At 43.8% G+C, this 26,892-nt stretch overlaps 1 protein-coding gene across 1 annotated transcript in view; it reads right to left on the bottom strand.

Annotated features, from left to right (window-relative positions):
• ARID1B (AT-rich interaction domain 1B) overlaps positions 1 to 26,892 on the bottom strand; it is a 353,857-nt gene that overhangs the window by 282,860 nt on the left and 44,105 nt on the right. The window contains exon 2 of the mRNA XM_081093953.1: positions 19,054 to 19,248. Within this exon, the coding sequence (XP_080950079.1) occupies positions 19,054 to 19,248 (195 nt within the window). The remainder of the gene's footprint in view (positions 1 to 19,053; positions 19,249 to 26,892) is intronic.

The following is a 26,892-nucleotide window of genomic DNA, read 5'->3' as shown; positions in this document are numbered from 1 at the left end:
TGCAAAAGAATATGTGTAATGTTACAGCATTTTATTTTTATTTTTTTTATAAATTTTATTGATTTTTTACAGAGAGGAAGGGAGAGGGATAGAGAGTTAGAAACATCGATGAGAGAGAAGCATCGATCAGCTGCCTCTTGCACACCTCCTACACGGGATGTGCCTGCAACCAAGGTACATGCCCTTGACCGGAATCGAACCTGGGACCCTTCAGTCCGCAGGCCGACGATCTATCCTATCCACTGAGCCAAACCGGTTAGGGCTGTTAGAGCATTTTAAAACTTTATTTAGAAGTACTTATACCAGATGTTGTCGATGAATGAGATTTCAGAGGACTTTTAGCCTTTTACTTTCTGCATTAAGCATTTCGAAAAATTTTTACATCTTTTACAACAGTACTTTGCAATCATGGGGGAAAAGACAAAAATAGAAAAAGTAAATTATTCTGCCATTCCCTCTCAAAATGTGAATTTCATCATTTCCCTAGAAATAAAGTAGATCCATTTGAAGCTATGTGTACCTCACTTATTAAAAAAACAATACCGTGTTCAACAATTAGATCTGTAAATGGTCCTTATTCATTCACCCTACTAACCGCCCCCCCCTTGACGATATGAATACAAAGGATAGTAAAAATAGGGTTGTTTTTATGAATTCCCCTTCCTACAAAATTAGAAATTCACAAAATGAATTTACAAAAGCCACTTACACTTTAGAAACAGGTCCTCTAAAAGAAAAATACTTATGCGGTTTCTTGTGAGAATTTAGTCCCGAATAAACACCGATTTAATCCAAAGTCACCAGGTCTGCTATAATCAAAACATGAAGTTCACACTGGGCAATAACAAAGGTCTAATCCTAAACTGTCCAGCAGCCTCAGATTGCCCACCGCTGGGTCCCACCTTCTCTATTTTCAGAAGAAGTGACAATTCACAACGGGAGCGGTGATTGTGCACAGAGCATGCAGTGTGTAAACTGGACCGGTTCTGTGCCCCTTGACTTAGATACGGGTCAGCACAACATCCCTCCCAGAGGTAGGCAGCCCTGTGCTGGTAGCCAGGTGCTACAACATATCCAGTGCCACCTGTTCAAAGGCACCTGTGACAGGATCCGTTCAGTTCTGACAGATGCCCCTGTGCAGGACATCCCCAGGAGTGTTACAAAGAAGACAGCAGTGATGTCTCGCAAAGTCGGAGTAAGAGAGGGGCTCTCACGCACGTTTAATCCGCCAGGAAGTGAGTAACTGTCCTTCGATCCTCGGTGTCAGGGCTTATGACACGCTTTCCCTTCCTCGGGGCCCACACAAGCGGCAACTGGTTTACCAACTACACGCTTAAGAGCTGTAAAAAACAAGACAAAGAACCTTCCCCTCCCCAAACTCACGCAAATATTTGTCTTTTTCTCTGTCCATCAAGTGGCAAAAGAGGAGGGAGAAAATTAATTTGATTTGTCTGCTTTTCAGGACAAAAAAAATACAAAGACATAAGAGTTTACAAAAGGAGGTGTTTAAATGTTGGCTCTTCTACAGAAACGCAGCGGCTCCTATGAATTAAGTAACATTCCCACTATTTCATATTTTTAAGTCTAAGCACTGGGTCACACACCTTGAGACAAAAGGGTTTGGCCTGAAAATTACTTTTAATGAAAATTCTGTTAACACCATTCATTCCTCACTTCACCAAATCCCTTGCCAGTATTTAATAACAAAACGAAGCAATGTGCCCATGGTTTAATTGCTTGAACCCTATGGTTTTAGTGTATCAAACAGCATTCAAGAAAGACCACAGAGAGAAAAAGGAGTAAGAATGGTTTTCTAGGTACTGTTAGGAGAGGAGGGGGAAGAATTATGGAAATAAATGAAACCTTCAGAAGACACTAAGCAACAATTTAGAATAACAAGTAGCATGCATAATGCCAGGGAAACTCTGGACATAATTTAGGAAAAATGCCACCGGACACAGAAGACCAAAAACCGAGACTAAATGTCCGCAAGTTCTGGCATTTAATAAACATGTTCCTCTAGGAACTGGTGCTCAATTAATTAAAGTGTATGTACTTAGTAAAGTTTCTCCCTAGCAGATGGCCTAACAGGCTTCAAAAATAATGGGAAAGTTGACTTCAAGTTGCCTCCTTGCTTAATTTAACAAACATCTTACCAAAAGATAGCAGAGAGGGTTTGGCATCAGATTACACGTGTGTTTTATTTAGGATAACAGAGCTAAGGCACAGGCAGCAGGGCCTCCCAAGCCAGTGGAGACCCTGCCCACCGGCCTCTCCTGCCTCCCCTGAGCTCAGCTCCATTCCCAGGCCAGATGAGGCTATAAAAAGCCTGGCCTCTGGCCAGCTGGCAAGACCACACACCGGTATTTTTAACTTAAGGGGCCTTCGGATGAGGCCAACACCAGGGCACCAACATGGTCAGGGATGAATAACTCGGCCAGGATGGTGGTCTCTATAGAAGGCTTTTTCTGACGTATCCTCATTACCAATCGGTGTCTTAATAGTGATGGAGACATAAAAAGATAACATTTGTGAAAGCTGATGAAAGTGGGCAGATATTTCATTGCGAAAGAACACGATCACTTTAAAAGACCATATGTATCATTACATAAACAGCAATGCGAACACTAAACACTGGCCAAATGAATTGGACTCTTTTTATTCCTGACACATACGGCTACAAACTTGACTTTTGTTACAATGACGCTGTTTGCTGCTGTTGTTCTTGGTTTCACACTGGTCTTGGCACTGGGCCACACATACAGATACCAGGAGGCTCCTTCCCTCACTCCCTCCGATAAAACTCAAATACAGCAAGATCACAACTGAACGCTAAGTGCTCGAGAACCATGCTCCTGTGGTGAGTGTAATTTTCTGGGTAAACACGTACTAATGAGAAAGTTCTTTTAGTTTCATTCCTTATAAGAAATTACATGTAAACGTAGACATCAGCAAAGTGTCTGCCTGCAATGAACAGCCTTCATCTTTGAGCACGGGAGTCTGGGTCTTGCTGTCACTCTGAAACAGCTGCAGTGACGGCAGGGGCGGCAGGTGGGCAGGGCTGCGGCCCGGCTCTCCCACCCACCCACTGGCTTTCAGGGCGGCTCCCAGGTGCAGGGACACTGCCTCTGCTCTGGGCAGTCAGAAGTTTCTTTCCTGACTACATATAAGCTTAAACTCTTCGACTTAACTTGCCCTTTTATTATCCTAAAAAGCAACAGGCAACCAGAAAAAGGTTATCTACTTATAGATTAGTATTAATAACTTTCTGCAGAATGGAGTCCCATTCAGCATAACCTTATAGTTTAAAACAGTGGGATCATCTATGACCCACTGTCATTAAGATGTCTGCTCTCACATGCAATCGCCCCCCAAATCGCTCTTCCTTCGTCTCTTTCTCTGGACTAGGCTCTCCTCTCAAGTCCCTCGCTGGGCACCGACTCTCCTCTCAGGTCCCTCGCTGGGCACCGACTCTCCTCTTAGGTCCCTCGCTGGGCACCAGCTCTCCTCTCAGGTCCCTCGCTGGGCACCGGCTCTCCTCTCGGGCCCCTCGCTGGGCACCGGCTCTCCTCTCGGGCCCCTCGCTGGGCACCGACTCTCCTCTCGGGCCCCTCGCTGGGCACCGACTCTCCTCTCGGGTCCCTCGCTGGGCACCGACTTCCTCCGGCCGCCTCCCTCAGCCCTCCCTCCCCTTCCCGTCCTAAACTCAGGGGGGAGATCACTTTCCCTGCGCACACTTCCTGAGTCCTGGGAGGCTGTTCCTGGCTCAGCTAAACAAAGGCCAGCCCGCCTCAGCCTCCTGGGGCGCTCCCTGCCTGGCGAGGGCACTCCATTTACCCGCGGTTTATTCTTCGTCCACAAGTGCCCCGCGCCACTGAAGTCGCGTGTATTACCGGGCAACACACTGAGAAAGCCATGTGATCGGGCCACAGGTTGGTTAGGAAGTCTGCTTTATGAAAGAAAAGATGTCTCTGTGATTTCCCGTCTACATTTCAGATTAAATGCTCAGGTTTATTTCTACTCCCACATAGACCCACATTAAAATAATAATAAAGAGCATTTTTTATGTAGTAATGAAATTCTTTTTAAAGTATAAACCCACAAGGACAAAGAAAACATAAGATGAGATGATAGTAGATAAAACGTCAAAAAATTTGGAAGGAAAATAGCTGACAGACAAGTGATAATTAAAGTTTTAATTTGTTCTCTAAGTGAGAGGATCAGAAGCAAGATAATTAAAGCTCAGAACCCCAAAGACTCAGGAATGAGAGGGTGGCAGGGGCGGGTGAAATGTCTGTAAGGAGTGAGTCAGGGCCCCTTCCTAACCCTCATCCCAATCCTGTCGGAAGTCAAGAGGACTGCCATGGGGCGAGGCTGGCAGCAGACAGAAACCAATGGAAAAGGAGGATTACATGGAAGTAGAAGCAATACACAGATACTCACATTCAACCTCCAGATGAACCCATTTCCTCTCCAGACGAGTTAATTGGGGAGGAGGGTGTGTGTAGAAAACAACTTTTGAGGGTCCTCAAACAAAATGGCCTGATTCCCTCCCCATCATCCAGGCCCACCTGTACCCAAGTACACAGTTCTCAGCTTTGTGTCTGTATGCACCTCACTGTTACATCCACGGAAAACCCATGGTCACCAGACATTTCAAGCTAGACTCCAACAGGAAAGGCAGGGAGGGGGCAAGGTTAGAGGACGCAAAGGAAACATAGGCCAAGGACACAGAGCAACCTTCAAAAACAAAGATTCCAAGACAGTGGTTCTCAACCTTGGCTGCACACTAGAATCACCTGGGAATCTTTTTAAAATCCTGATTTCTGGGCCTCATCCTCCGGAAATTCTGTTTCTTTGTTACTAATGTTGTGGCCCCACCCCATAACAAAGAAACAGAATTTCCGGAGGATGAGGCCCAGAAATCAGGATTTTAAAAATATTCCCAAGGGATTCTAATGTGCAGCCAAGGTTGAGAACCACTGTTCTAAGATGATGTCCAAGGAGATAAACTACGGTAGCCATGAAATAAGAATAAGATGGTATAAATAAAGAGAATTTAGCAAATAAAAACAGGTTTGTGAAAAGCAATACTATGAAAACAGAAAGTAAAAATTCACCAGAAAAGCTGGAAAACAAACAATCTACCAAAGAGATTTCTAACATCCAACCAACATAGTAAGAACAAAGAAAATCTAGGTGAGGAAATTATCCAAAAAAATGATACCCCTCCCCTTCAATTCCAGAACTGAATTCCACACTGGATGAGACCAGCAAAATGAACAGAAAAATATCAACTCCCAGGCTCATCAACATTTTAGAAATCAGAGAAATAAAAAGCCTCTAAGTCACCAGAAAGGAAAAATAGGTGGCATATACAGGATGAGATATTGGACTTCTCCACAGAATCACTTGAACTTAGGGAACAATGGGACAATAGCTTTGGGGGGGTGGAGGGGGGGATTTCTAAATTTCTATTCTCAAACAATCATTCAAGTGTAATGGTAGAAATGGCACCTTTCTGACATGCAAGGAAACCTTTCCTGCACCCGTCTGAAGAAGTTACTGGGAAATGAGCCCCACCAAAATGAGGAAATACATAAAGACAGAAGACATGGATGCAGAAAATTGACATTCAGGACAAAGTAACCGCAGGGACAAGGGTAAGGGAAGTTTTACTATGTGCGCAGCAGGTCAGGAGAGTAACAGCAGAGTGGAGAATGAGGCACGGGGATTCCAATTCTGACCAGGAGGGACACTACTTCTGCTGAAAGCCACAGAAACATGGGAACAAGCAACATGCCACATGCTTCATGCCAGTCAAAGCCTGCTCTGGTGGGTCTCACTGAAGCACCAAATCACCTGAATGCCTCTAGGCACGAGGGAGGCTATGGATTTGAGTTCCAAATCCTAAACTGTGGAGGCAGAGCTTCTAAATGTGGGCATTTCACCAAGCACAGAAAGGCTGCTGAGAAGATGACGGCATCTGCCAACATGATGGGTTCACCTTTTGAGAGGAACTGTACGGTCGTATCAGAGGACGAGGGTAAACTGGTAATATCTTTTTTTTCCCCCAAAGTTAAACAATGAAGCAACTATCAACTCTAGAATAACATAAAGTTCTATATTAAAGAGATATATTCACAGTTCACGTCTCAACTACAGTTATTTCGCACAGTCCTACTATGTGAACACTGAATGTTGACTTAACCTTCATGTGTCATCCAACAGGACACGAGCGGGGAAGGGACCTGTGGGGCCGGGCAGAGTGGAAGAGTTACCCTGTCCATAGTGGAGGAGCTGGCCCAAATCTGAAAAATGAAAGTGCACCACAAATCATGTCACTTAGAAACATGGATGTAAGTACCGGTGAACCCGTCAGAGATGAAAACGGACGCCTCCAGGGTACAGAGCTCCCGGGCCAGGAGGAGGGAGGGGGGGACTTTGTATTTTCCACAGGAAGCCTTGTGATACTATTTTTTAAGCTGTGCACACACAGCATTGAGGAAGCTTTTTGTAACTTTTCAAAGCGTGTGTCTCCGACAGTGGCCTGCGAGCCCCTGGAGGGCACGGCCTGGGTGCTGGGTGGGGTGCCCACTGCAGACCCTCACTGCAGCCACGTGTCCGACACCACCAAGTGTCCGTCACTACCTCACAGCACACATCTTAGAGAGACAGAAGGAGGGCCCTTCAGAATAAATAAGATAAAAACTCATAAGAGACTGTTGGGCCAGACTGACGCGGTGGTCCAAGCACCAGAACCAACTAAGCAAGTGGAACAGCATTGACGGGGAAAGTTTGCTAACAGTGACACTGGTGTCCTTTTCAACACAATCCTCTGGTTACTTTGCTGGACATGACAATCGGACATTGCCTGTAGGGGTGTTTAAGCACTCATAATCGACAACGCAATCAAAGAGTAAATTCACATTCAGTTTTCCAAACGGCAGGTTCACTAGAATTTGCAAGCTTCCTTTCTCATTAGAATTAGAATAAGTCAGCCTTCACCTCTTCACCTTTAAGAGAAATCATTTGACTTGATTCATGTGTGGCTCCAGATAACTAATTTGTAATAATCATATAATGCCAGTCTTACATTAGCCATTAATGTAAGAACAACGTAATGAATACTAATAAAAATGCTTCAAAAATGAAATAATGGAAGGAGGAAAATCATGAGGGAAGAAAAAATCTTACATATAGTGAATTTAGTAGATCTGATTAACAGAAGCAAGAACTCTATTACCTTTTTGTTTTGAATTTTGAAAGATGTGTAGCAAATGTATGCAACTTTATAAAACAAGAAAAGATGCCCTGAAATATGTTGTCAGGGGCAATGATAACAGAAAAAACTGCCAAGAATCAGAAGAAGTGGTAAGAGGTGCAGCATTTTACATTCCTATTTATAAAAGCAGAGGTCAGAGAAAGACAAAAAAGTCAAATAGTAATAAGCTCATTTAAGGAAGAAAATAAAGTTTAATTTTTTATTCAAAATGTAACTTCTTCATACATATCCCCCTATCATCATTCACCTAAACACACCAGAATAAAGTTCAGAGTGTTGATTATATTTTCTGAATATCACTTTAGATTTTTGGCAGGTTCCTATTTCCAAAAGCAAAACTCATGAACCATGTAGACCACAAAGGCAAATGTTCATTCTTTAGGTGTAAATGTAACTGCCATGCAAGTGGTATAATTGTATGAGCACAGCTTTGCATAATCTCTGAGGTGGAAGAAAATAAGGTTAATAGAAATCATTGGCCATCTTTAAAAGGTCTACTTACTAAAACAACGTTTACACACACACCGTCTCTGCCCCCTCTGGATACATGGAGGGATTAGTAATGTTTTTCCAATCTGGAAGCCTAGTTATGGAGAGACAGTTTCTCCTCTTAAAAAATCAAATAAGATCAGCCAGTCTTCAAGCAGGAGCCCTGCTGCTTTCTGAACTGACCATCACAGCACGGCAATGGGCAAAGATGAAAAGAAAATTGGGAGGCGCAAGAAGAAAAAGAAAAGTTAGATTCTATGCTTGTGCAAACTTAAAATGTGAAAATTTCTGTAAAATTCACCCCAAAAAAGCTTTGAAGTCTACTTGAACTGAAAAGCACCCCACTTTCTTCTCCCGGACCCAGGACTCTCCTGCTCCAAGCCCAGGTCTAAGGTCACTATTCCACCCGTGCAGCTGTGGCTGCCCCCAGAGCGCGCCCTGCACGTCTACGGCACACCATCACCCAAGCACCGGCAGACACGCGATGCCATGACTGCACCTGGAGCTCTCTACAGTGAGTAAACCACTAAGGACCCAATAACATTCTCTTAAGTCAATAATCCAAAACAACAGCAAATCAAATCGATGCATGAGATAATGGTATTTATATGAACCTAAAATACCAATTTTTAAAATTCAGTAGGGAGCAGCTATAATTAGAATCTGCCTGCATGCGCCATATAGTCTAACACCTCCCTCACTCTCCCCTTCCTGCCCCGCCCAGGAAAAGGTCCCTCCACGTTGCCTAGCACCAGGGTGAACATCAATACCTGCACTCACTTCATACACTCAACTTGTCTATTTGCAGAGCATCCTGGCAACAAAGATCTGGTTACTGTCATCTCCGTATCCCCAATGACTAGTGCAGTGGAGAGCACATGGCAGACATTAAAGATATGTGCGCTGAGTTAGACTAGAAGTGAGGAAACTCAACTTACAGTATGAACTGGTTTTCTTTAAAGTGAATCACTTTCACATAATGTTATTTTAAAAGAAAACTTTGTATTTACTACTGCATGTAGGAAATCAGTATTACCTGCCATGCCGAAGGTAACACGCACTGCAGCATGATTACAGGTAGCTGGGACACATGCCTGCCGAGGCTCTCAGGCTGAGGCCTGTGCTTCAGAAGGTGACAAGAGGGGGGAGGGATGGTGCCGTGTTAGAATCCTTGCTCTGGGATTCAGTGTTAGTTACGGATCCTGCCTAACAGCGGGCCGAGTAGACCCTGAGAAACGCTGGACTGGGTGGTCCTTAACACTCACCTAAAGGAAGAACACAATTCTCTACTCCTACTTGGGGGACCTTGGCAAGCTCCCTAACTGCTCTGTCTTCCCACTGGCAGCGATCTGGTGAGAATTACACGAGAGGACACATGTAATGGGTTTAGCAGGAGACCCTGGCACTGAGCAGAAACTCGGTAATACCAGCCCAGAGTTAAAATCCTATGATTCTAGTATCAAATGGTACATCCGCTGTGAAAAACAGATTGGCATTCCTTAAAGAGTGAAACACAGAATTACCATGTGACTTAGCAATTCCACTCCTGGTATATACCCAAAAGAACTGAATATAGGCATTTCAACAAACTGTACACAAATGTTGACAACATCCACATTAGCTAAAAAGTGGAAACAACCCCAATGGCCATCAACAGATGAATGGACACACAAAATGTGGTCTATCCATATAATGGAATAACATTTAGCCAAAAAAAGGAAAATGGGCCCACTGGTACATGCTTAAAAACACTGTGTTAAGTGAAATGCAGAAACAAAAGGTCATATATTATATGCTTCCAGTTGTATGAAATATCCAAAATAGATAAACCCATAGAGGAAAGAAAAAGCAGATGAATGGTTGTCAGGGGCTGGGGAAGGAGGAAATAGGACGTGAGTGCTTCCTGGGGACAGGCTCTCATGAGGGCGGTGCAATGTTTTAGGACAAGATAGAGGTGATGGCTGCACAATACTGTGGATGCACTAAATGTCACTGAAGTGCATACTTGAAAATGGTGAATCTGTTATATGAATCTCACCTCGGTAAAAATAACTGCTCTGATTCTAAGTGTGACAGACATAGTAAATAACATTCAATTTTCAACTTAGTAAAGGTCACAAAGGACTTCCCATGAAGCTAATGTGCAATGTCAAATGAGGCCACCTTGATTATAATCAGTCTTATTATTCAAAAACTCAAGTCAATTCCAGTCTCAGTGATGAGCAGCATTCCAGTTTTACCAGAATCCTGAGTTTAGTGACAGAGCAAGCCACGGACCTGAAATCTTTGCTCTGATTAACCTGATTCACCTCCTTGCCTCAGTTCCCTCATCTATAAATTAAGGATCCTAACACCTACTTGAGAGGCCAGCATGAGGACCGAGTCAGTCCATGTAAAGGAAGCCAGTGCCTGACACAGAATAAGCCCTCAATAAGCAATTATTATTATTCATAAAATGAAGATCTGTTTCAAACAGAAGTGGGGCAAGGATCCGGAACATTCCTGTAGAAGTGCCCGGTATAATATGTGGCACCACAATTGTTATTATCATCACTGCTGACCTCTCATAGTTCACAAATAAGAAAACGGGCCCCGGAAGATGGTGACAATGATGACGAGGAGGAGGAGAATGAGGCAACATCTGTGCTGAGGCACTAAATTCCTGTGGTTCCTTAAAAGTAAAAATTACTGATCTACCATACTCTTCAACTGGAATAAAGCGCGTAGGAAGAATTCCTCTCATTCGATCTGAATCTCACTTCTCTCCTCCGCGGTGCCCTTTCACGCCAGGCGCAGCCACGCTCCACTTCAGGAAACAAGCGACAGTGCAGGGAGGGAGTGGCCCGAGCGAGCCTGCTGACAGCGAAGCTCCAGAGGGGCTTGGCCCCATAAAGCAGTGAAAGTCTCTGCTAAGAGTGGGTTAAACTTACCCATTCCACTCGCAGAGAACTACAATGTCATGTTTGAGGCTGGTTTTCCATAAACAAACACCAGCCTTTGCACAACTCCAGTGTCAGTGCAGATGTAATACACGTCCACACCACAGAGGCCGTGGGCCCATTTCACAGCCCCTTCCCCCCACCCACGGCAGAGTTCTGCTCCACTGGGAAGGCATGCTCTCCTAAAGCAGGAAATTCCTACCAGAAAAACATCTGTTTTCTATAGCTGGCATCCTAACCATTTTCCTAACCTCAGTGAGCACCGTCAAAGGACTGGGATGAGGATGAAGCCCTGAATTCGTATCACCCTCACGCCAAATCCGACCCAGCTATGCTCACGCCCCGCTCAGGGAGTCACCCCAACAGGAGAGAACGAGGAGGCCCAGCCATGAAGTGAAGTGGCAGCCGTCTCCGCGATCAATGGGGTTAGAATCAGAGAAGGATCACAGGCCCCTAACCCTACACACAACCCCACACACAGTGGAATATGCAACCAGAGTCTCTCACCAGAAATTCCTTAGGAATCTAAAGCAGAGTTAGGAGTACGGCCAAGTGGCTGTCAGCAGCTCCTAGCAGCTCAGAGGACGAGCCAGCGCCAGCACCACCTGAGTTCAACTGGAAACTGTGGCAGCAGTGGAGGAGGGGCCTCGCTCGGCCAGCAAACTTGGGCCTTTCCACGTGGGCGCCAGAGGTCACTGGCCATCTACAAGCCTGCAGGTTCTTCCCTTCACTTGTTTGGAAACGTCTGTGAAGTGCAGGGTACTGTTTCAGTGATTCTCAACCTTCTGGCTCTTTAAATACAGTTCCTCATGTTGTGACCCAACCATAAAATTATTTTCGTTGCTACTTCATAACTGTAATGTTGCTACTGTTATGAATCGTCATGTAAATATCTGATATGCAGGATGGTCTTAGGCGACCCCTGTGAAAGGGTCATTCGGCCGCCAAAGGGGTCACGACCCACAGGTTGAGAACCGCTGGTTTAGATGGACCACAGCAGGCAAAACCAGAAGTTCGTGTGGTCTACAAGACTAAAATCTAAAGCTGAATTGGAGCCCTGGCTGGTGTGGCTCCGAGGTTAGAGTGCTGGCCAGCACACCAAAGGGTCGCAGGTTCGATGCCCTGATGTTCGCTCGCGCGCGCGCTCTCTCTCTCTCTCTCTCTCTCTCTCTCTCTCTCTCTCTCTTCCTCCCCACTCTCCCTCCCTCCCAGTCTCTGAAAAAAAATCAATGAAACAAATATCCTCGGGTGAGGATTAACGAAACAAAAAGTTAAAACTGAAATGAAGAAACATTAACTTACTGTTACTTTAAAGGAAAAAATCTAAGCGAGGAGACCTTGTAGTCAATTTCCCTCAGCTGCAGATGAGCCCAGGGAGGTCCAGATTTTTCCACACAGATTAAGCATTAATTGGCAAGGACTAAACTGTCCCAACTCCTGGTTCTGGGCGCATTTCATCCCTTTAGGGCAGAGGCGAGTTTCTGGCTCACTGGGGCGGGCCCAGCAGGAGCTGCCAGCCAGTGAATGCTGGTTAGGAACCTGCTCTCCATCCATACTTATTGGCCTATCTGAGCCCTGGTTGTTAACCCAGCTGCACAGGGAGTCACCTGTGGGCTCACAGGAAGACAGAGGGAGGCATTTACATGCAGATGCCTTGATATGAACATCCATCCTGGAGTTTTTAAAGCGCCATAGGAGGTTCTAACATTCAGCAAAGCTTGCCGAAACCGGTTTGGCTCAGTGGATAGAGAGTCGGCCTGCGGACTGAAGGGTCCCAGGTTCGATTCCAGTCAAGGGCACGTACCTGGGTTGCAGGCACATCCCCAGTCGGAGATGTGCAGGAGGCAGCTGATCGATGTTTCTCTCTCATCGATGTTTCTAACTCTCTCTCTCTCTCCCTTCCTCTCTGTAAAAAATCAATAAAATATATTTAAAAAAAACAAAAAAAACTCGACAACCACTGGCCTAAGATACACCATTTTGTCACTCGAACTTTCAATTTAACTTCTGGGATTTGGGGGGTTTTATTAAAGGAGTATACAAGGAATAGGGTGGGTTTTTTATTGATATAAACTGTTAGCTTTACTTTCATTGTTTAAATGTTAACATAAATATACTTCTTTCTTTGGTGAAAGCAAATAAACCAATTTTATTTAAAATATACTCAAGTAAATCATTTCATACTAAAACATACTTGGGATTTTCATCTCAAAAATAAAAGTAACAGAAAAGCTTAGCAGACATTTTATTTTTATTAAATATATTTTATTGATTTTTTACAGAGAGGAAGGGAGAGGGATAGAGAGTTAGAAACATCGATGAGAGAGAAACATCAATCAGCTGCCTCCTGCACACTCCCCACTGGGGATGTGCCCGCAACCAAGGTACATGCCCTTGACCAGAATCGAATCTGGGACCCTTGAGTTGACAGGCCGATGCTCTATCCACTGAGCCAAACCGGTTAGGGCAGCTTAGCAGACATTTTAGATTGCAAGTCTATATATGTAAAATACATAGACTTCATAAGTAAATTAAAAAAGAGTACTAGTATAAGCTAACAGCAGAGAATAAGCACTATACACTGAATATAATCTAGAATACCTACAACTGTGTAAATGTTCAGATAAAAAGTAGCTCTGGCTGGTTTGGCTTGGTGGTTAGAGCAGTTTGGCTTGATGGTCAGAGCGTCAGGCCTGTGGATCGAAGGGTCTCGGGTGCAATTCCCAGATGAAGGGCGCAAACCTCAGTTGCTGGTGCCCCACCCTGATCAGTGTGCATGCGGGAGGCAACCAACTGATGTGTCTCTCTCATGTCAATGTTTCGCTCTCTCTGCCCCTTCTCCCTCCTTTGCAACTCTCTCTAGAAATCAATGGAAAATATTTCCTCAGGTGAGGATTAAAAAATATATATATAAACTTCCTGATATAAAAATACCTTTTTAAACTAAAAGAAAAATCATCTCACATTTTTTCTCATTAAGCTGATTTCAAGTATAAAACCTGGTCTTTTCTAATTTTTAGAAAAAAGGATAAAGATTTTAGACTTTTATAAATTTAACTTGAAATGTGATCTCCTTTATTACACCTCTACAAAAAAATGTCACATTGAATCCTTCAAAATGTTTAAATCCAACTACAATATAAAAAGTAAATAAAACCAGTTAGGTATTCCAGAAATTTAAATTTTAAGGAGCAAATAAAAATTACCATATCCACAAATCTTTTCAAAAATATTTTCCTGGTACAAAACTCCATCTACAGGGACTTTGGCATCAAAGACAGTAGCATCTGCTATCTACTTGGAAGCAGAAATGTGAGGTGTGAATGTACTTTGTTGGTAAACTGTAAATACCTTCATGTTCACTGATGAAGAACAACTGAGGAAATCAAGACAAAATATGGCCAACAAAAGGCCATTATTTATAAAAATCTGCCTCTGCTAAAAGGACTCCAAACGTTTCAGGTGTACACGCAAAGCAGCTTGGCTCTAAGTCTCGTAGTAGAGAACATGCATATAAAAAAACACGGTAAATTAACAGTGAGCTAATTCACAGCACTCACTATTTTACCGGCCAACATGATTACCTTCATTTTATTTATCTGTTATGTGCATGTATATCCTTACACAGGTAAAATACATGTTTAATATATTATCTATATGCATATACAGATAATTTCATTACACCACAATACCACTGTAACAAATATGCTGTTTCATGTGTGAGGGAGCGCGTGCGCATACAGGTACAAGTGGATATCTTTAATATAAACTATCAAAAAATTAAATCTGAATGTGAAACAGACAGGAGGTACCCATTCCTCTCGTTATGTTGTCAAGCCTTCCTTGCTCATCCTATCACACTCAATCATGTCCTTAAGAACAGGAAGTCTCAGCTCTTGTTAGAGAAAACGAAAATTAGGCCCTGGCTATTAGATTCCCAATTGAATTCAGAGACTGAGTTTAAACAAACATTTTATGTCAAAAGACTTTAGAATTTTTACATCTTTAAACAGTCATCCCCTCCCCATTCATCCTTACTTTTCAGACACATTGTTCAAACAATATCAAAACATATATATAATTTTAATTATGAAAATAACACAGGTGGGAATCCTATAACCTTCTAGGCTGCCTTAATAACCTCCCAAAAAAACATTTATTTTAGCCAAACAACTGTAATGTTGGTCTCCTTTAGAAACATCTGCTGTCCCAATAAATATTTGCATTGGAAGAAGTATTTTGGCTGTTAAGATGGCACCAAACAAAATGCTTATGTTCTAAAATAAATATTTTAGACAAAATACACACAGCAAAACAGACATATCCAAAGGCTGCAGAAGATAAATTAAAGACACAAATTTAAATGCCTACTGATTTTTAAAGATTTTTTTAAAGAAACTAATTTTAATTCCATTTTATTTTAAAACAAAATTAAGTAATTTCTATTTCATTTTGCCAGACTATCTTTCAGAACAATGATTATATTCCATGGTCTTATCATTGTAAAGGTCTTCACAATACAGGTATGTTTTTAAAAACTAAAAAAGTCATCATTTTCCATTATAAAAACACTCATGGACTTAAATCTCTCACCTTACCCTCACTCCCTTTCCCTGGTTTTATAATGCCAACAGGCATCAGATTATACAAACATCTGGAACAAGGTAAGGACAGTTAAAATATTGACCCAATAACCCTTGATAACTCAAGAAACATCTCAGACGACATAACCTGCCTGGCACAAATAAATATACCTTTGTTTCTGTAGCCTATTTCTCCTGGGCGCTATTTCGTTTATATGAAAAATCTTTTTCAAAGCAAGTCACACAGACCTATGTATACATTTACGATCACAAAGGACAAGGAAAATGAAACAAACATTTGTTCTCTCATGTCCCTGATCCAGGAAAAGATATTTTGCTGTCTACGTTTTTTTAAATAACTGAATACCTCAGAAAGAGGCAAGACCTAGTACTTGTCCCCTTGAAGATCACATATCTTCTGTGCAGCCTGTCTGAGAGGAAATCAGCCAGTGGACTCCTTTCTGTTAACCATCCCAGGTTTGAACTCCAGGAGCTGGAGGCAGAACGCTCCCCACAGAGGCACAGAAAATTCATTTCCCCCCGCAGCTCAATAAAAACCGAAGTAGGCTAGTTTTCAGGGCACCGTGCGAAACTAATCTGTTTAGTCATGTATTTGCCTGATGATGTGGGAGAATCAGCAAGTGAAAGACCACAAATCTAGTTCCAGTTAATAAACACAAAAATGATGTACCATTATCACGTCATGCTTCAAAGACCCAGTCATGAGTTTATTTCAAAAATAAAATTATCACCATACAAATCACGAATTGCCAGGTTAATACTAAAATCACACACTGACTGGCCAGCTCCTCCTGACCCTCAGAGACGAAAAGCAAGCAGTGATACCACCCATGTTAAATCTCCTATAAGCATGGCTGTTCTTTCTAACAGAATACTCATTTAAAATTCCTGTCACAGGAGTGGAATGCCAGCCAGGAATCAAACTGTGACCCCTGAGCCAAAGACAACTTACCACTCAGCTGGTAAGTGGGCCACTCAATTTACTTGAATTCCTGCATTTTGATCCTTTGCAGAAATATAGGAGCAATATTAAACGAACCGGATTCAGCTCATTAGAGGTTCAGAAACCAAACGCAGAAAGCTCTGGAGGCCACCCAAGGCAAAGTCATGCTTCGGTGTTGATGGCCACGCAATAAAAACTCCACGTCATCATTATCTTCCAACTTTTTTCCTGAACAACATTAGCAGCCATGACAACAATAAGGCTCAGACAATTACACAATCCTAGGAGAAGACAAATAAGACCAGCAGCCAATCACTGTGCCAGGACTTTGTGGGTAAGTTCATAATTACCCACACAAAGCAACTCACTGAAAATTCCTCACCAAAGGACACAGACTAAAGCTAACAAAATAAATGTGTTCTAATAACCTTTACCAAAACCTTCACTTTTTTCCCATTTCAAAACCTACACCTAACTGACCACACGAACTTACTATGTATGATAAAAGCTGTGTGTCCCCTTTAAAATGTTACATTCAAAAAGGCGTTCAATTAGGTCTAATTTAGCCTTTTAGATTTCAAAACGAAATAGTTTATTTCAAGGATGTATAATAACTAATGAAAAGATGAAAAGCAATAAAGGGTTTTAGAACTCTCCATCATGATGAACTCAATACGAAAGTTTGACATTTTCTAGCCAAAGCATTGTTTCCTACCAGATACTTGACTTCCCTTTCACCATCAGAAAGATCTGTGTTTAGAATCAGGCATTTCTATTGGTTAGCAGTAAAATACCTAATCTAAAAATCTTAATTAAACATTTGCTAAAATACTTGGTAGGTAATATTCATCAAATTGTCCCTTCCAATAAATCCAGAGTCACAGGATTTCACAAGGACCTAAGAGCCACAGGATTAACTAAAACAAAAAAGCTAAGAAACACTGAGGGTACTCTATGTATCGGTAACATGTCCTCCGCTTTAGCCTTACACATGTGTGCTAAGCACCTTCCTAGGTCATCATTCTTCACACACCTTCTCCAACTGTTCGATTCCCACTTTGGTCCTACAAACTAAGCCAATGGCAAACACTTCTAGGAAGACTGGCACTCATTCAGAGGACAGATAAAGGAGCAGCCAGCAGCTTGCCAGAAACAGCCCCTTTCGAAATGGCTTTCCAATTTTCCATCAGGAAAGCAGCGGGGAGAAAGGGGCAGAAGCAAGGAGTGACCAGCATCGCCCCCTCTCCATGGTCCTGCTGCTGCTGCTTTGTTTTGTTAGATTTTTTTTTAAGGTCCTGCTACTTCTTACTAGCTTTCTGCCTCTGCTCTCCCTGTGGCCAGAGCATCACACGGAACGGTCAGCGCCCCAGTGAAGTCGTCAGGGCAGAATTAGGGCTTCAGCGGCCAGCGGCCCTGGCCTTCTTCCTCTCGCCTCACTTTTCAATCCTTTACAAATTATCTCCCTCTCACAATGAGCAACCTCAATTAAAGATTTGTACTCTAGATAGCAAGGTATTGCTGGGAGAAAGGAGTAATGTTGGAAAAGTTTAGAGTAGCTTATGCTAGACTCCTGAGCGGCCCATCTTTAACAAGCAGGGTGAGAACTTCCGACAGTAACAGAGGCAGGTAAGGAACCAGCGTGGGATTCTAAGGCGGAGCTACTTGTCTTTCCCTACAACCGTGGGAAATAAGAGCGTGGCCAGTGGAGGACCAAGGTAAAGAGGAAAGACACTATTCAGCCTCTGAAAGAAAAGGCTCAGGGGCACCTTAACCAGGAACTTTTAATGCAGCACGTGGAATATGATGCACATTCTCCAATCCACTTTGGAGAGAACGAAAGTGCCGGTTTTATTTCCACGAAGGGTTTTTGGTCAAACGTCAGGAAGCACCTCCTGAGAGAAGGGCTGTGAAGCCTGGAGTGGGCTGTGGCAGCGCCACGGAAGCCCCTCTCCCTCTGTGGAGGCGGCGGCCCAGAGCAACCTGGGGCCATGGGCACAGGGAGGGGGCGTAGGAATCAGCCTTCCTGGTGTTCCCAGTGACTAACTCACCCTCCCCAGATTTCCTGCTTCCTCGGTAACACACGGGGTACACTCGCCAGCGCCCGGGAGACGGGGATACTCCTGCTACCAGGCAGATGGTCCCTCAAGGCAACGCCAAGTGTTTGATTCCAGAGGAAAATCCTGGGTCTTGAGAACGGAAAAGTCTTTTTTGTTTGTTTGAAGTAAAAACAGAAAACCCATGAAAATCTAAGAGAACAGATACACATCAAATCCTCTTATATGAAACACAGAAACCTGTTTCAAAAGGTACAGAAGACATAAAAGTAAAATAACTTTTTGGGAGACTAAAAAAATTTTTTTTAAGTTGATGCTATCTTCATGAGAAAGACCTTTAAATAACTTAAAACTTTGCCTTAGGAAGTCTATTCACAGCTCAAACTCTGACAGTCTGACACCAGAAATGTTGGAAAGGCAAGTTCACTTCAGGGCTAAGGTCTATATAATTTGCTGCAAAATGATGACAGGGTACATCTTTCAAAGATAGCTGGCAACACGGGCCTTCTACCAAACTGTGTTCTAAGAAGCTCACTCCTCCTTCTTTAAAAGAAATGGGGGGAGAGGGGAGGGTTGTACCTGTGATTATTTAAAAAATATATATATGAAAATTGAAGAGAGCAGAAAATCAGTGACATGCCCCCTAATTCTCCCAATACCAACCTTAGGTGGACAATAAAGACAAGACAGACCTATCCCCGGTGAGAAGAGGGGTGGGGGAGGAACAAGAGGCACAAACCTGCTGCTGTGGGTACTGCATTCCTCCCATGGCCCCTGGAGTCCGCCCTTGGATGCCGATAGGATACCGCTGTGGGCCTGGGGGGCCGTAGGAACCTCCTGGGTATGGGCTGCTCTGCTGAGGCTGAGAATGAGGGTTACTGCCCATCCCATACAACTGAGGCCTCTTCATCACCATGGGATCCATTGGGCCGCCCTGTGAAAGAATAGGGGAAGAAGTAAGCTTACTGAGTCATTATCTGTTACAAAGGCAGAAAGTCTGTCATGATGACACATACATTAAAAACACAACAATCCTTTAAAAAATATTATAAACAATGATAAAGAAAAACCCAGAAAAGCATTAAGGAAAATACCTACATGGACACAAGACATTTTATTTTTCTACCGTTAGGAAGGTTTTAACAACTAAGAGGAGCCAGCAGTAAACATAAGGAAAGACTTGCATCCTAAGCAGAGAGAAAACATTTGCATCTAAATTCTGTTATGCGTGTGGGAGTAGGTCTCACCCAGCTCCTCTTAGCTGACTAGTAACAAAGGCAAGGTATACTGAACGGTTAGGAACACTTTCTGACTTAAAAGTATTCTTAGGACTACTTCATTTTAGACCTGAGTCGGCAAGTCCTTATCCAACATTAATGCATCTGAGTGCTCATTAGAAAGTGAAAGGATTTTAAATAATACACAATGTCTAGGGTAAAAACTTTCAACGATCACTAGTGTGCATGAACAAGCCACCCTCCTATGTAAGTCAGCACCTTACCAAACATAACCAGTTCAAAACTAGACTCTGTGTTTTATTCTTGTCTTGGTGAGTCAGCCAAGGGCTTCGGGGCCAAGGCCATGCGGGAGAGCCAGAGCCGGAGCCTCAGCCTGGGCTTTAAGATCCCAGAGCCGCCAAAGAGCCAGGCAGGGGTGGGGAGTCCCTCGCCACAGTGCTACAGGGCCTGCAGCGCTCACCCAACAGGTCGGTCACTCCTTCCTCCCAAACCCTATACTGCTCCCTACTGCAGGCCAGACTCCATGTTCACACTGAGTTCATGGGAACTCTCAGGAAGATCTGAGGATTAGCAGGAGAAATAGGAGAAACCCATGTTCAAGATGGGGAGGGGCAGGGCGTAGAATACCACAAAGCAGAGAAACAGCACAAAGCAGGGGCTCAGGGGAGAGGAGCTACCTGGTGTGTAGGAGGCAACAAGCAGTTTAGATCCAAATGAAGCAGCAATTTGCAGAGAAGCTGAAGCAGGCAGAAGCCAGTATATACAAGGTGAGCCTTATATGTCATTTTAAAGGCTTCAGGTTGTACCTTGGGGATAAACAGAGCTACAGTCAGATCTGCCTCTCAGAAGCCTGATCTCGGGCGTGGCTGGAGCCAGGGTGGTGGCCACAGCAGGCGGGTGAGCTGAGGTCCTGAACTGGTAGGGCAGCAGAAGAAACAAGCCCAGATTCAAGTGACAGGCCGGGGTGCGGGGCACCTTGGAGACCGAGTGGTGGAAGCCAGGAGCAAGGGGGCTTCACAGACGCTGAGACAGCATGCGGGGCAGAAGCACAGCAACACTCCCAGGAAGTGGGACCCTTCAGGATTCTACAGATTAAATTTCAGGTTCCCACTGGAAATCCAGGAGAAAATACCCAGAAGGAAGACACACAATGAGTTTCCATCCTGGCGGTCAGGTCTGGCCTACAATAACAACTAGGGAACTCTGCATACAGAGGACATCTGGTCCTGGAGGGCAGCGATCTTTTTGTTTTACTCACTATTATATCTCCAGGACAGAAGTCAAACAGTGCACTTGGCACATAGTAAATGCTCAATAAATCCTAGATGAATTAATCAATGGGAATCATGTGAAACAAGAATTTTATCCAGGAAGAATATATGAAAACAGAAAAATAGGTGGAGGACAAATATCTAGAAAATATCACCAATTAAGGGAGAAGGTGGGGGGGGCGGGGGGGGGGGGGGGCACAGAGAGACCAAACAAATATTCAGAAAATGCAGTTAGAATTCTAGAGAGCAAGAGAAGGGAGTCATGTGTAGCAACAGAACAGGCATGTCAAATGCAGCCCAGGGTCCAACAGGTGAGGGCTAAAGCTTTTGCTATCCCCGTGACAAGGAGGCCATTGCTGACCGTGGCCAGGGCAGTCTCATCACAGAGGTGAGGGCAGAATCTGACAGACTATGAACTGAGGCACAAATGGGAGGCAAGAAAGGGGAGCCAGGACTGTACACCCCAAACCCAAGTTGAAGAAGCTGCCAGGCCTGCCTACCACCTACACCCCACCCAAGGCTGCATCAATCTTTGCCCTTCTTCCTTCTTAGGGTTACCCTGGTGTTCATTCTAATGACTTGATTAATCCATTCACCACACAGGAACTGCACTGTGCCAGGCGCTGGTGGCATAAAAAGGAGTGTCAGAGGCTGAGAAGTGAGGCAGTCACTAAAAGAGAGGGGCTGAACCAGGATTACAATGCCCCACGCAGGAGACGTCCTAACTGGGGACACGAGGCCCTGGGCAAGGAGCACCTCCAAGCTCCTAGAAGAAACACCTGAGCTCAGTCCTGAGGGATTCTTGGGAATTTGCCAAGAACTGATTTGCCTGGATGAAAATATGTGTCGGCCAAGTAGTTCTCAAAGTTCACAGTTTCATAGAATTCTATCTGTGTTACTTTCACCTGTCAAGAAAAACTGTGCACATAACAATGACAGAAATCGCTCAAACAATATACTGATGTTACACGTGTGCTGACTTCACAATTCAACATAAACATATATGTTGATAGATAGGTTGTAATAAAACTAAAACAGAAGGACTAAGAATTAAGTTTTGCCAGAATGATTTAACTTCGAATTTATGCCTAAAACAGCACTTTGTTGCAAAAGGTAAAATAAAACTTTCGATGGAAGAGTGAAAACGGGGGCTGAGCTGGTGCTTCAGAATCTGCAGTGAGTCAACGGCCTACAGAGAGGCTCACTCAATCTGATTCGAGCCATTGCAATTCGGCAAGAAGAAGAAATAAAAGGCATCCAAATTGGAAAAGAGGAAGTAAAACTGTCCTTATTTGCAGATGACATGATATTATACATACAAAACCCTAGAGACTCCATCAAAAAGCTACTAGACTTAATACATGAATTTGGCAATGTAGCAGGATACAAAATTAACCCCAAGAAATCTGAGGCATTTCTATACACCAATAGTGAACTTTCAGAAAGAGAGATTATAAAAACAATCCCGTTTACCATCGCACCAAAAAAATTAAGCTACCTAGGAATAAACTTAACTAAAGAGGTAAAAGACCTCTACTCAGAAAACTACAGGACGTTGAAAAAAGATATAGAGGAAGACATAAACAGATGGAAGAACATACCATGTTCATGGATTGGTAGAATCAACATCATTAAAATGTCCATACTACCCAAAGCAATCTATAAATTCAACGCACTTCCCATTAAAATACCAACGGCATACTTCAGAGATCTAGAACGAACTCTCCAAAAATTCATCTGGAATAAAAAAAGACCCCGAATAGCTGCAGCAATCCTGAAAAAGACCAAAGTAGGTGGGATCTCAATACCAGATATCAAGTTGTATTACAAAGCCACCGTTCTCAAAACTGCCTGGTACTGGCACAAGAATAGGCATATAGATCAATGGAATAGAATAGAGAGCCCAGAAATCAGCCCGAACCAGTATGCTCAATTAATATTTGACAAAGGAGGCAAGAACATTCAATGGAGCCAAGATAGTCTCTTCAATAAATGGTGTTGGGAAAATTGGACAGATATATGCAAGAAAATGAAACTAGACCACCAACTTACACCATACACAAAAATAAACTCAAAATGGATAAAGGACTTAAATGTACGACAGGAAACCATAAAAATTCTAGAAGAATCCAAAGGCAACAAAATCTCAGACATATGCCGAAGCAATTTCTTCACTGATACAGCTCCTAGGGCACTTGAAACTAAAGAGAAAATGAACAAATGGGACTACATCAAAATAAAAAGCTTCTGCACAGCAAAAGAAACCATCAACAAAACAACGAGAAAACCCACTGCGTGGGAAAACATATTTGCCAATGTCATATCTGATAAGGGCCTAATCTCCAAAATTTATAGGGAACTCATACAACTTAACAAAAGGAAGATAAACAATCCAATCAAAAAATGGGCAAAGGACCTAAATAGACACCTTTCAAAAGAGGACATTCAGAAAGCCAAGAGACATATGAAAACATGCTCAAAGTCACTAATCATCCGAGAGATGCAAATCAAAACAACAATGAGGTACCATCTCACACCTGTCAGACTGGCTATCATCAACAAATCAACAAACGACAAGTGCTGGAGAGGATGTGGAGAAAAAGGAACACTTGTGCACTGCTGGTGGGAATGCAGACTGGTGCAGCCACTATGGAAGACAGTATGGCGTTTCCTTAAAAAACTGAAAATGGAACTCCCATTTGACCCTGTGATCCCACTTCTAGGAATATATCCCAAGAAACCAGAAACACCAATCAGAAAGGATATATGCACCCCTATGTTCATAGCAGCACAATTCACCATAGCTAAGATCTGGAAACAGCCTAAGTGCCCATCAGTAGATGAATGGATTAGAAAACTGTGGTACATCTACACGATGGAATACTATGCTGCTCTAAAAAGGAAGGAACTCTTACCATTTGCAACGTCATGGATGGAACTGGAGAGCATTATGCTAAGTGAAATAAGCCAGTCAATGAAGGAAAAATACCACATGATCTCACTCATTCATGGATAATAGAGACCATTATAAACTTTTGAACAATAATAGATACAGAGGCAGAGCTGCCTCAAACAGATTGTCAAACTGCAGCGGGAAGGCCGGGGAGGGTTGGGGGGCAGGAGGTAGGGGGGTAAGAGATCAACTAAAGGACTTGTATGCATGCATATAAGCATAACCAATGGACATAAGACACTGGGGGATAGGGGAGGCTGGGGGACTGTCTAGGGCGGGGGGATAAAATGGACACATATGTAATACCCTTTGTAATACTTTAAGCAATAAAAAAAAAAAAAAAAAATTTCCAATACGGGGCCCTGAGGCAGCCCTATCTTCACCTTCGGTCTGGATTACCCTGGGTATATGGAAGGTCTGCTTACTTCACTTCAAACAGTACACAACCAAAACTGGCATAACTAAAGCAGAAATTCTAATTGGAAAATGATGAGAATGTCTACATTTTAATGCTACAGATAACAGTGTAGCAAATTCATCTTATCAGTGACTAAAACTGTTTTTGTAATATCTGTTTCATCACTGCCATGAACTCTCACAGTCCTACTTAAAATTCAACTAATTTGCACCCATGTCAACAATGTTAGCTTAACGCTGAGATTTCTCCAAATCGAAAGCATGAAATACACAGATTATCTGCACCTCTCGAAATGCATCAACTATCTTCCAGTGAGACTTCAGACATGAAAACAGACACTTATCCAGTGCAAATTATTCCATTTTAACCTTCTCTTCTTTGGCCTATTATTAAACATTCACCCACAATCCAAATCCATCCCACTGTGTACTCGTGCTATTTCTAACATTAAAGATGTGCTACTGCAGGGTCTCAACCCCTGCCTTTTACAAGTATCTCTGAAAGAAAACAAAGACCAAACCAAACCTAAGACTTTTCCAAAAATCATAAAGGCCAAGTCGCTCCTCATATTCACATCAAGCCCAAAACAATTTTCTATTTCTATCACCTGCCCTTCTGTTGATATATTCCAGAGCATCTCCATTTTCATGTCTCACAATTTACGTTGTATCAGAGAGATGGCCCACATCAAGAATGTCCTCAAATACTTCTCAATATATTATTCCATACATGGTTTTCCTTTCTAGATATCATTCTACAACTGCAGTAACCCAAGCTCCAATTATGTAAAAAAAAAAACAAGTACTTTGAAGGCTGCAATACAAATCACCCATTTTCAAAGAGCACTTAACATGACTATAGGTTATACATACCACACATGCCTATATGAGTTATACATATAACACACAACCACACACGTATGCATGAGTTACACATCTCACACACATACACATATGAGTTATAGGTTATACATCACACACATGTATGTATGAGTTACAGTTATACGTCACACACATCCATGTTATGAGTGACTGGTTATACATCTCACACACACGCACACACCCTTTCCTGGATCTCCCTTCGGAAGCTGCCCCTGCTGCCTCCAGCCCTGAGTCTATGAGAGGAGGAAGAGTACAATGTCGACTTTCAAAGTATGGACTGGAATACAGATTCTAGACATACCAGGTAGCACAGTTAGGCTGTATTCTGGGTTTAAAAGGTTTTCAGAGGTTAGCCTGGGAATCCAACTAACCTGTTCAAGATTCAAGTTAAAAACAATTCACTTTTAGTATACTTTAGCTAAACTTGATGCCTTTTATACTTAAACTAGGGGCCCGGTGCATGAAATTCGTGCACTGGGTGTGTGTGTGGGGGGGGGGGGGGAGTGTCCCTCAGCCCAGCCTGCCCCCTCTCACATACTGGGAGCCCTCAGGCGTTGACCCCCATCACCCTCCGATCGCCTGATCGGCCCCTTGCCCAGGCCTGACGCCTCCGCCAGAGGTGTCAGGCTTGGACAGGGGACCCCCATCTCCCCCCGATCACTGGCTCTGGCCCCCGCCCAGGCCTGAGGCCTCTGGCCCAGGAATCATGCCTGGGCAGGGGACCCCCATCTCCCTCTGATCGCTTGCTCCACCCCCCGCCCAAGCCTGACGCCTCTGACCCAGGCTTCAGGCCTGGGCAAGGGGACCATCATATCCCCCTAATCCCCGGCTCCACCCCCCACCCAGGCCTGACGCCTCGGCCAGAGGAGTTGACCCTCATCACCCTCCGATCACCAATCACCAGATCGGCCCCTTGACCAGGCCTGAGGCCTCCGGCAGAGGTGTCAGGCCTGGGCAGGGGACCCCCAGCTCCCCGCGGTTGCAGGCTCTGCCCCTGCCCAGGCCTAACGCCTCTGGCCTAGGCGTCCGGCCCGGGCAGCGGGGACCTGCAGTGGCAGCGGGGGGCGCCGCGATCGTGGGCTCCGCTTTAGGCCCAGGCAAGGGACCCCTAGCTCCCGGGACTGCCAGCTTCGACCGTGCCCAGCTCCCATCGCTGGCTCCACCCCTACTTCCTGCTATCACTGGCTAGGGCGGCAAAGGCGCCTGATTCTCCGATCATGGCTGGGGGGCAGGGCAAAGGCGGCCCCAGGGCCGCCTTTGCCCTGCCCCCCAGCTCTTAGCTCCCCCCTGGGTTTCAGATCACTGTCAGTGGCAGGGGGCTTCTTCCTGCTTTCCCTTTCGCCTCCCTGCATTGTGCCTACATATGCAAATTAGCCGCCATCTTGTTGGCAGTTAACTGCCAATCTTAGTTGGCAGTTAACTGCCAATCTTAGTTGGCAGTTAATTTGCATAAAGCCCTGATTAGCCAATGAAAAGGGTATCGCCGTACGCCAATTACCATTTTTCTCTTTTATTAGTGTAGATACTCCTTCATTACCACTCCTTTGGAATATGCCTACACGTGTTTTTATAATAAAGATATCTACGTAACTGTATTTACTCCAAAATATTGAGTTAAGGAGATGGTTAGTTTCTTTATGCGTATACTATTTCACAATTTCTTCAACCCACCTCCTTAGGGCACCCACTGAAGAAAAGGCATCACAGAAACCCACAGAAGGTCCACCACATGGTTTTGATCCACAATCGTACGTATCGAGACTGAGCAAGAGCAGAGCAAGAAACTTCCCGAGTCGCTATGTGGGGAAATGATCCCT

Source organism: Myotis nattereri (assembly GCF_964212035.1).
Source record: "Myotis nattereri genome assembly, chromosome: 6".
NCBI classification, from domain to species: domain Eukaryota; kingdom Metazoa; phylum Chordata; class Mammalia; order Chiroptera; family Vespertilionidae; genus Myotis; species Myotis nattereri.
The sequence above is the reverse complement of the archived record's forward strand: the minus strand, read 5'-3'. Positions and strand labels throughout refer to the sequence as shown.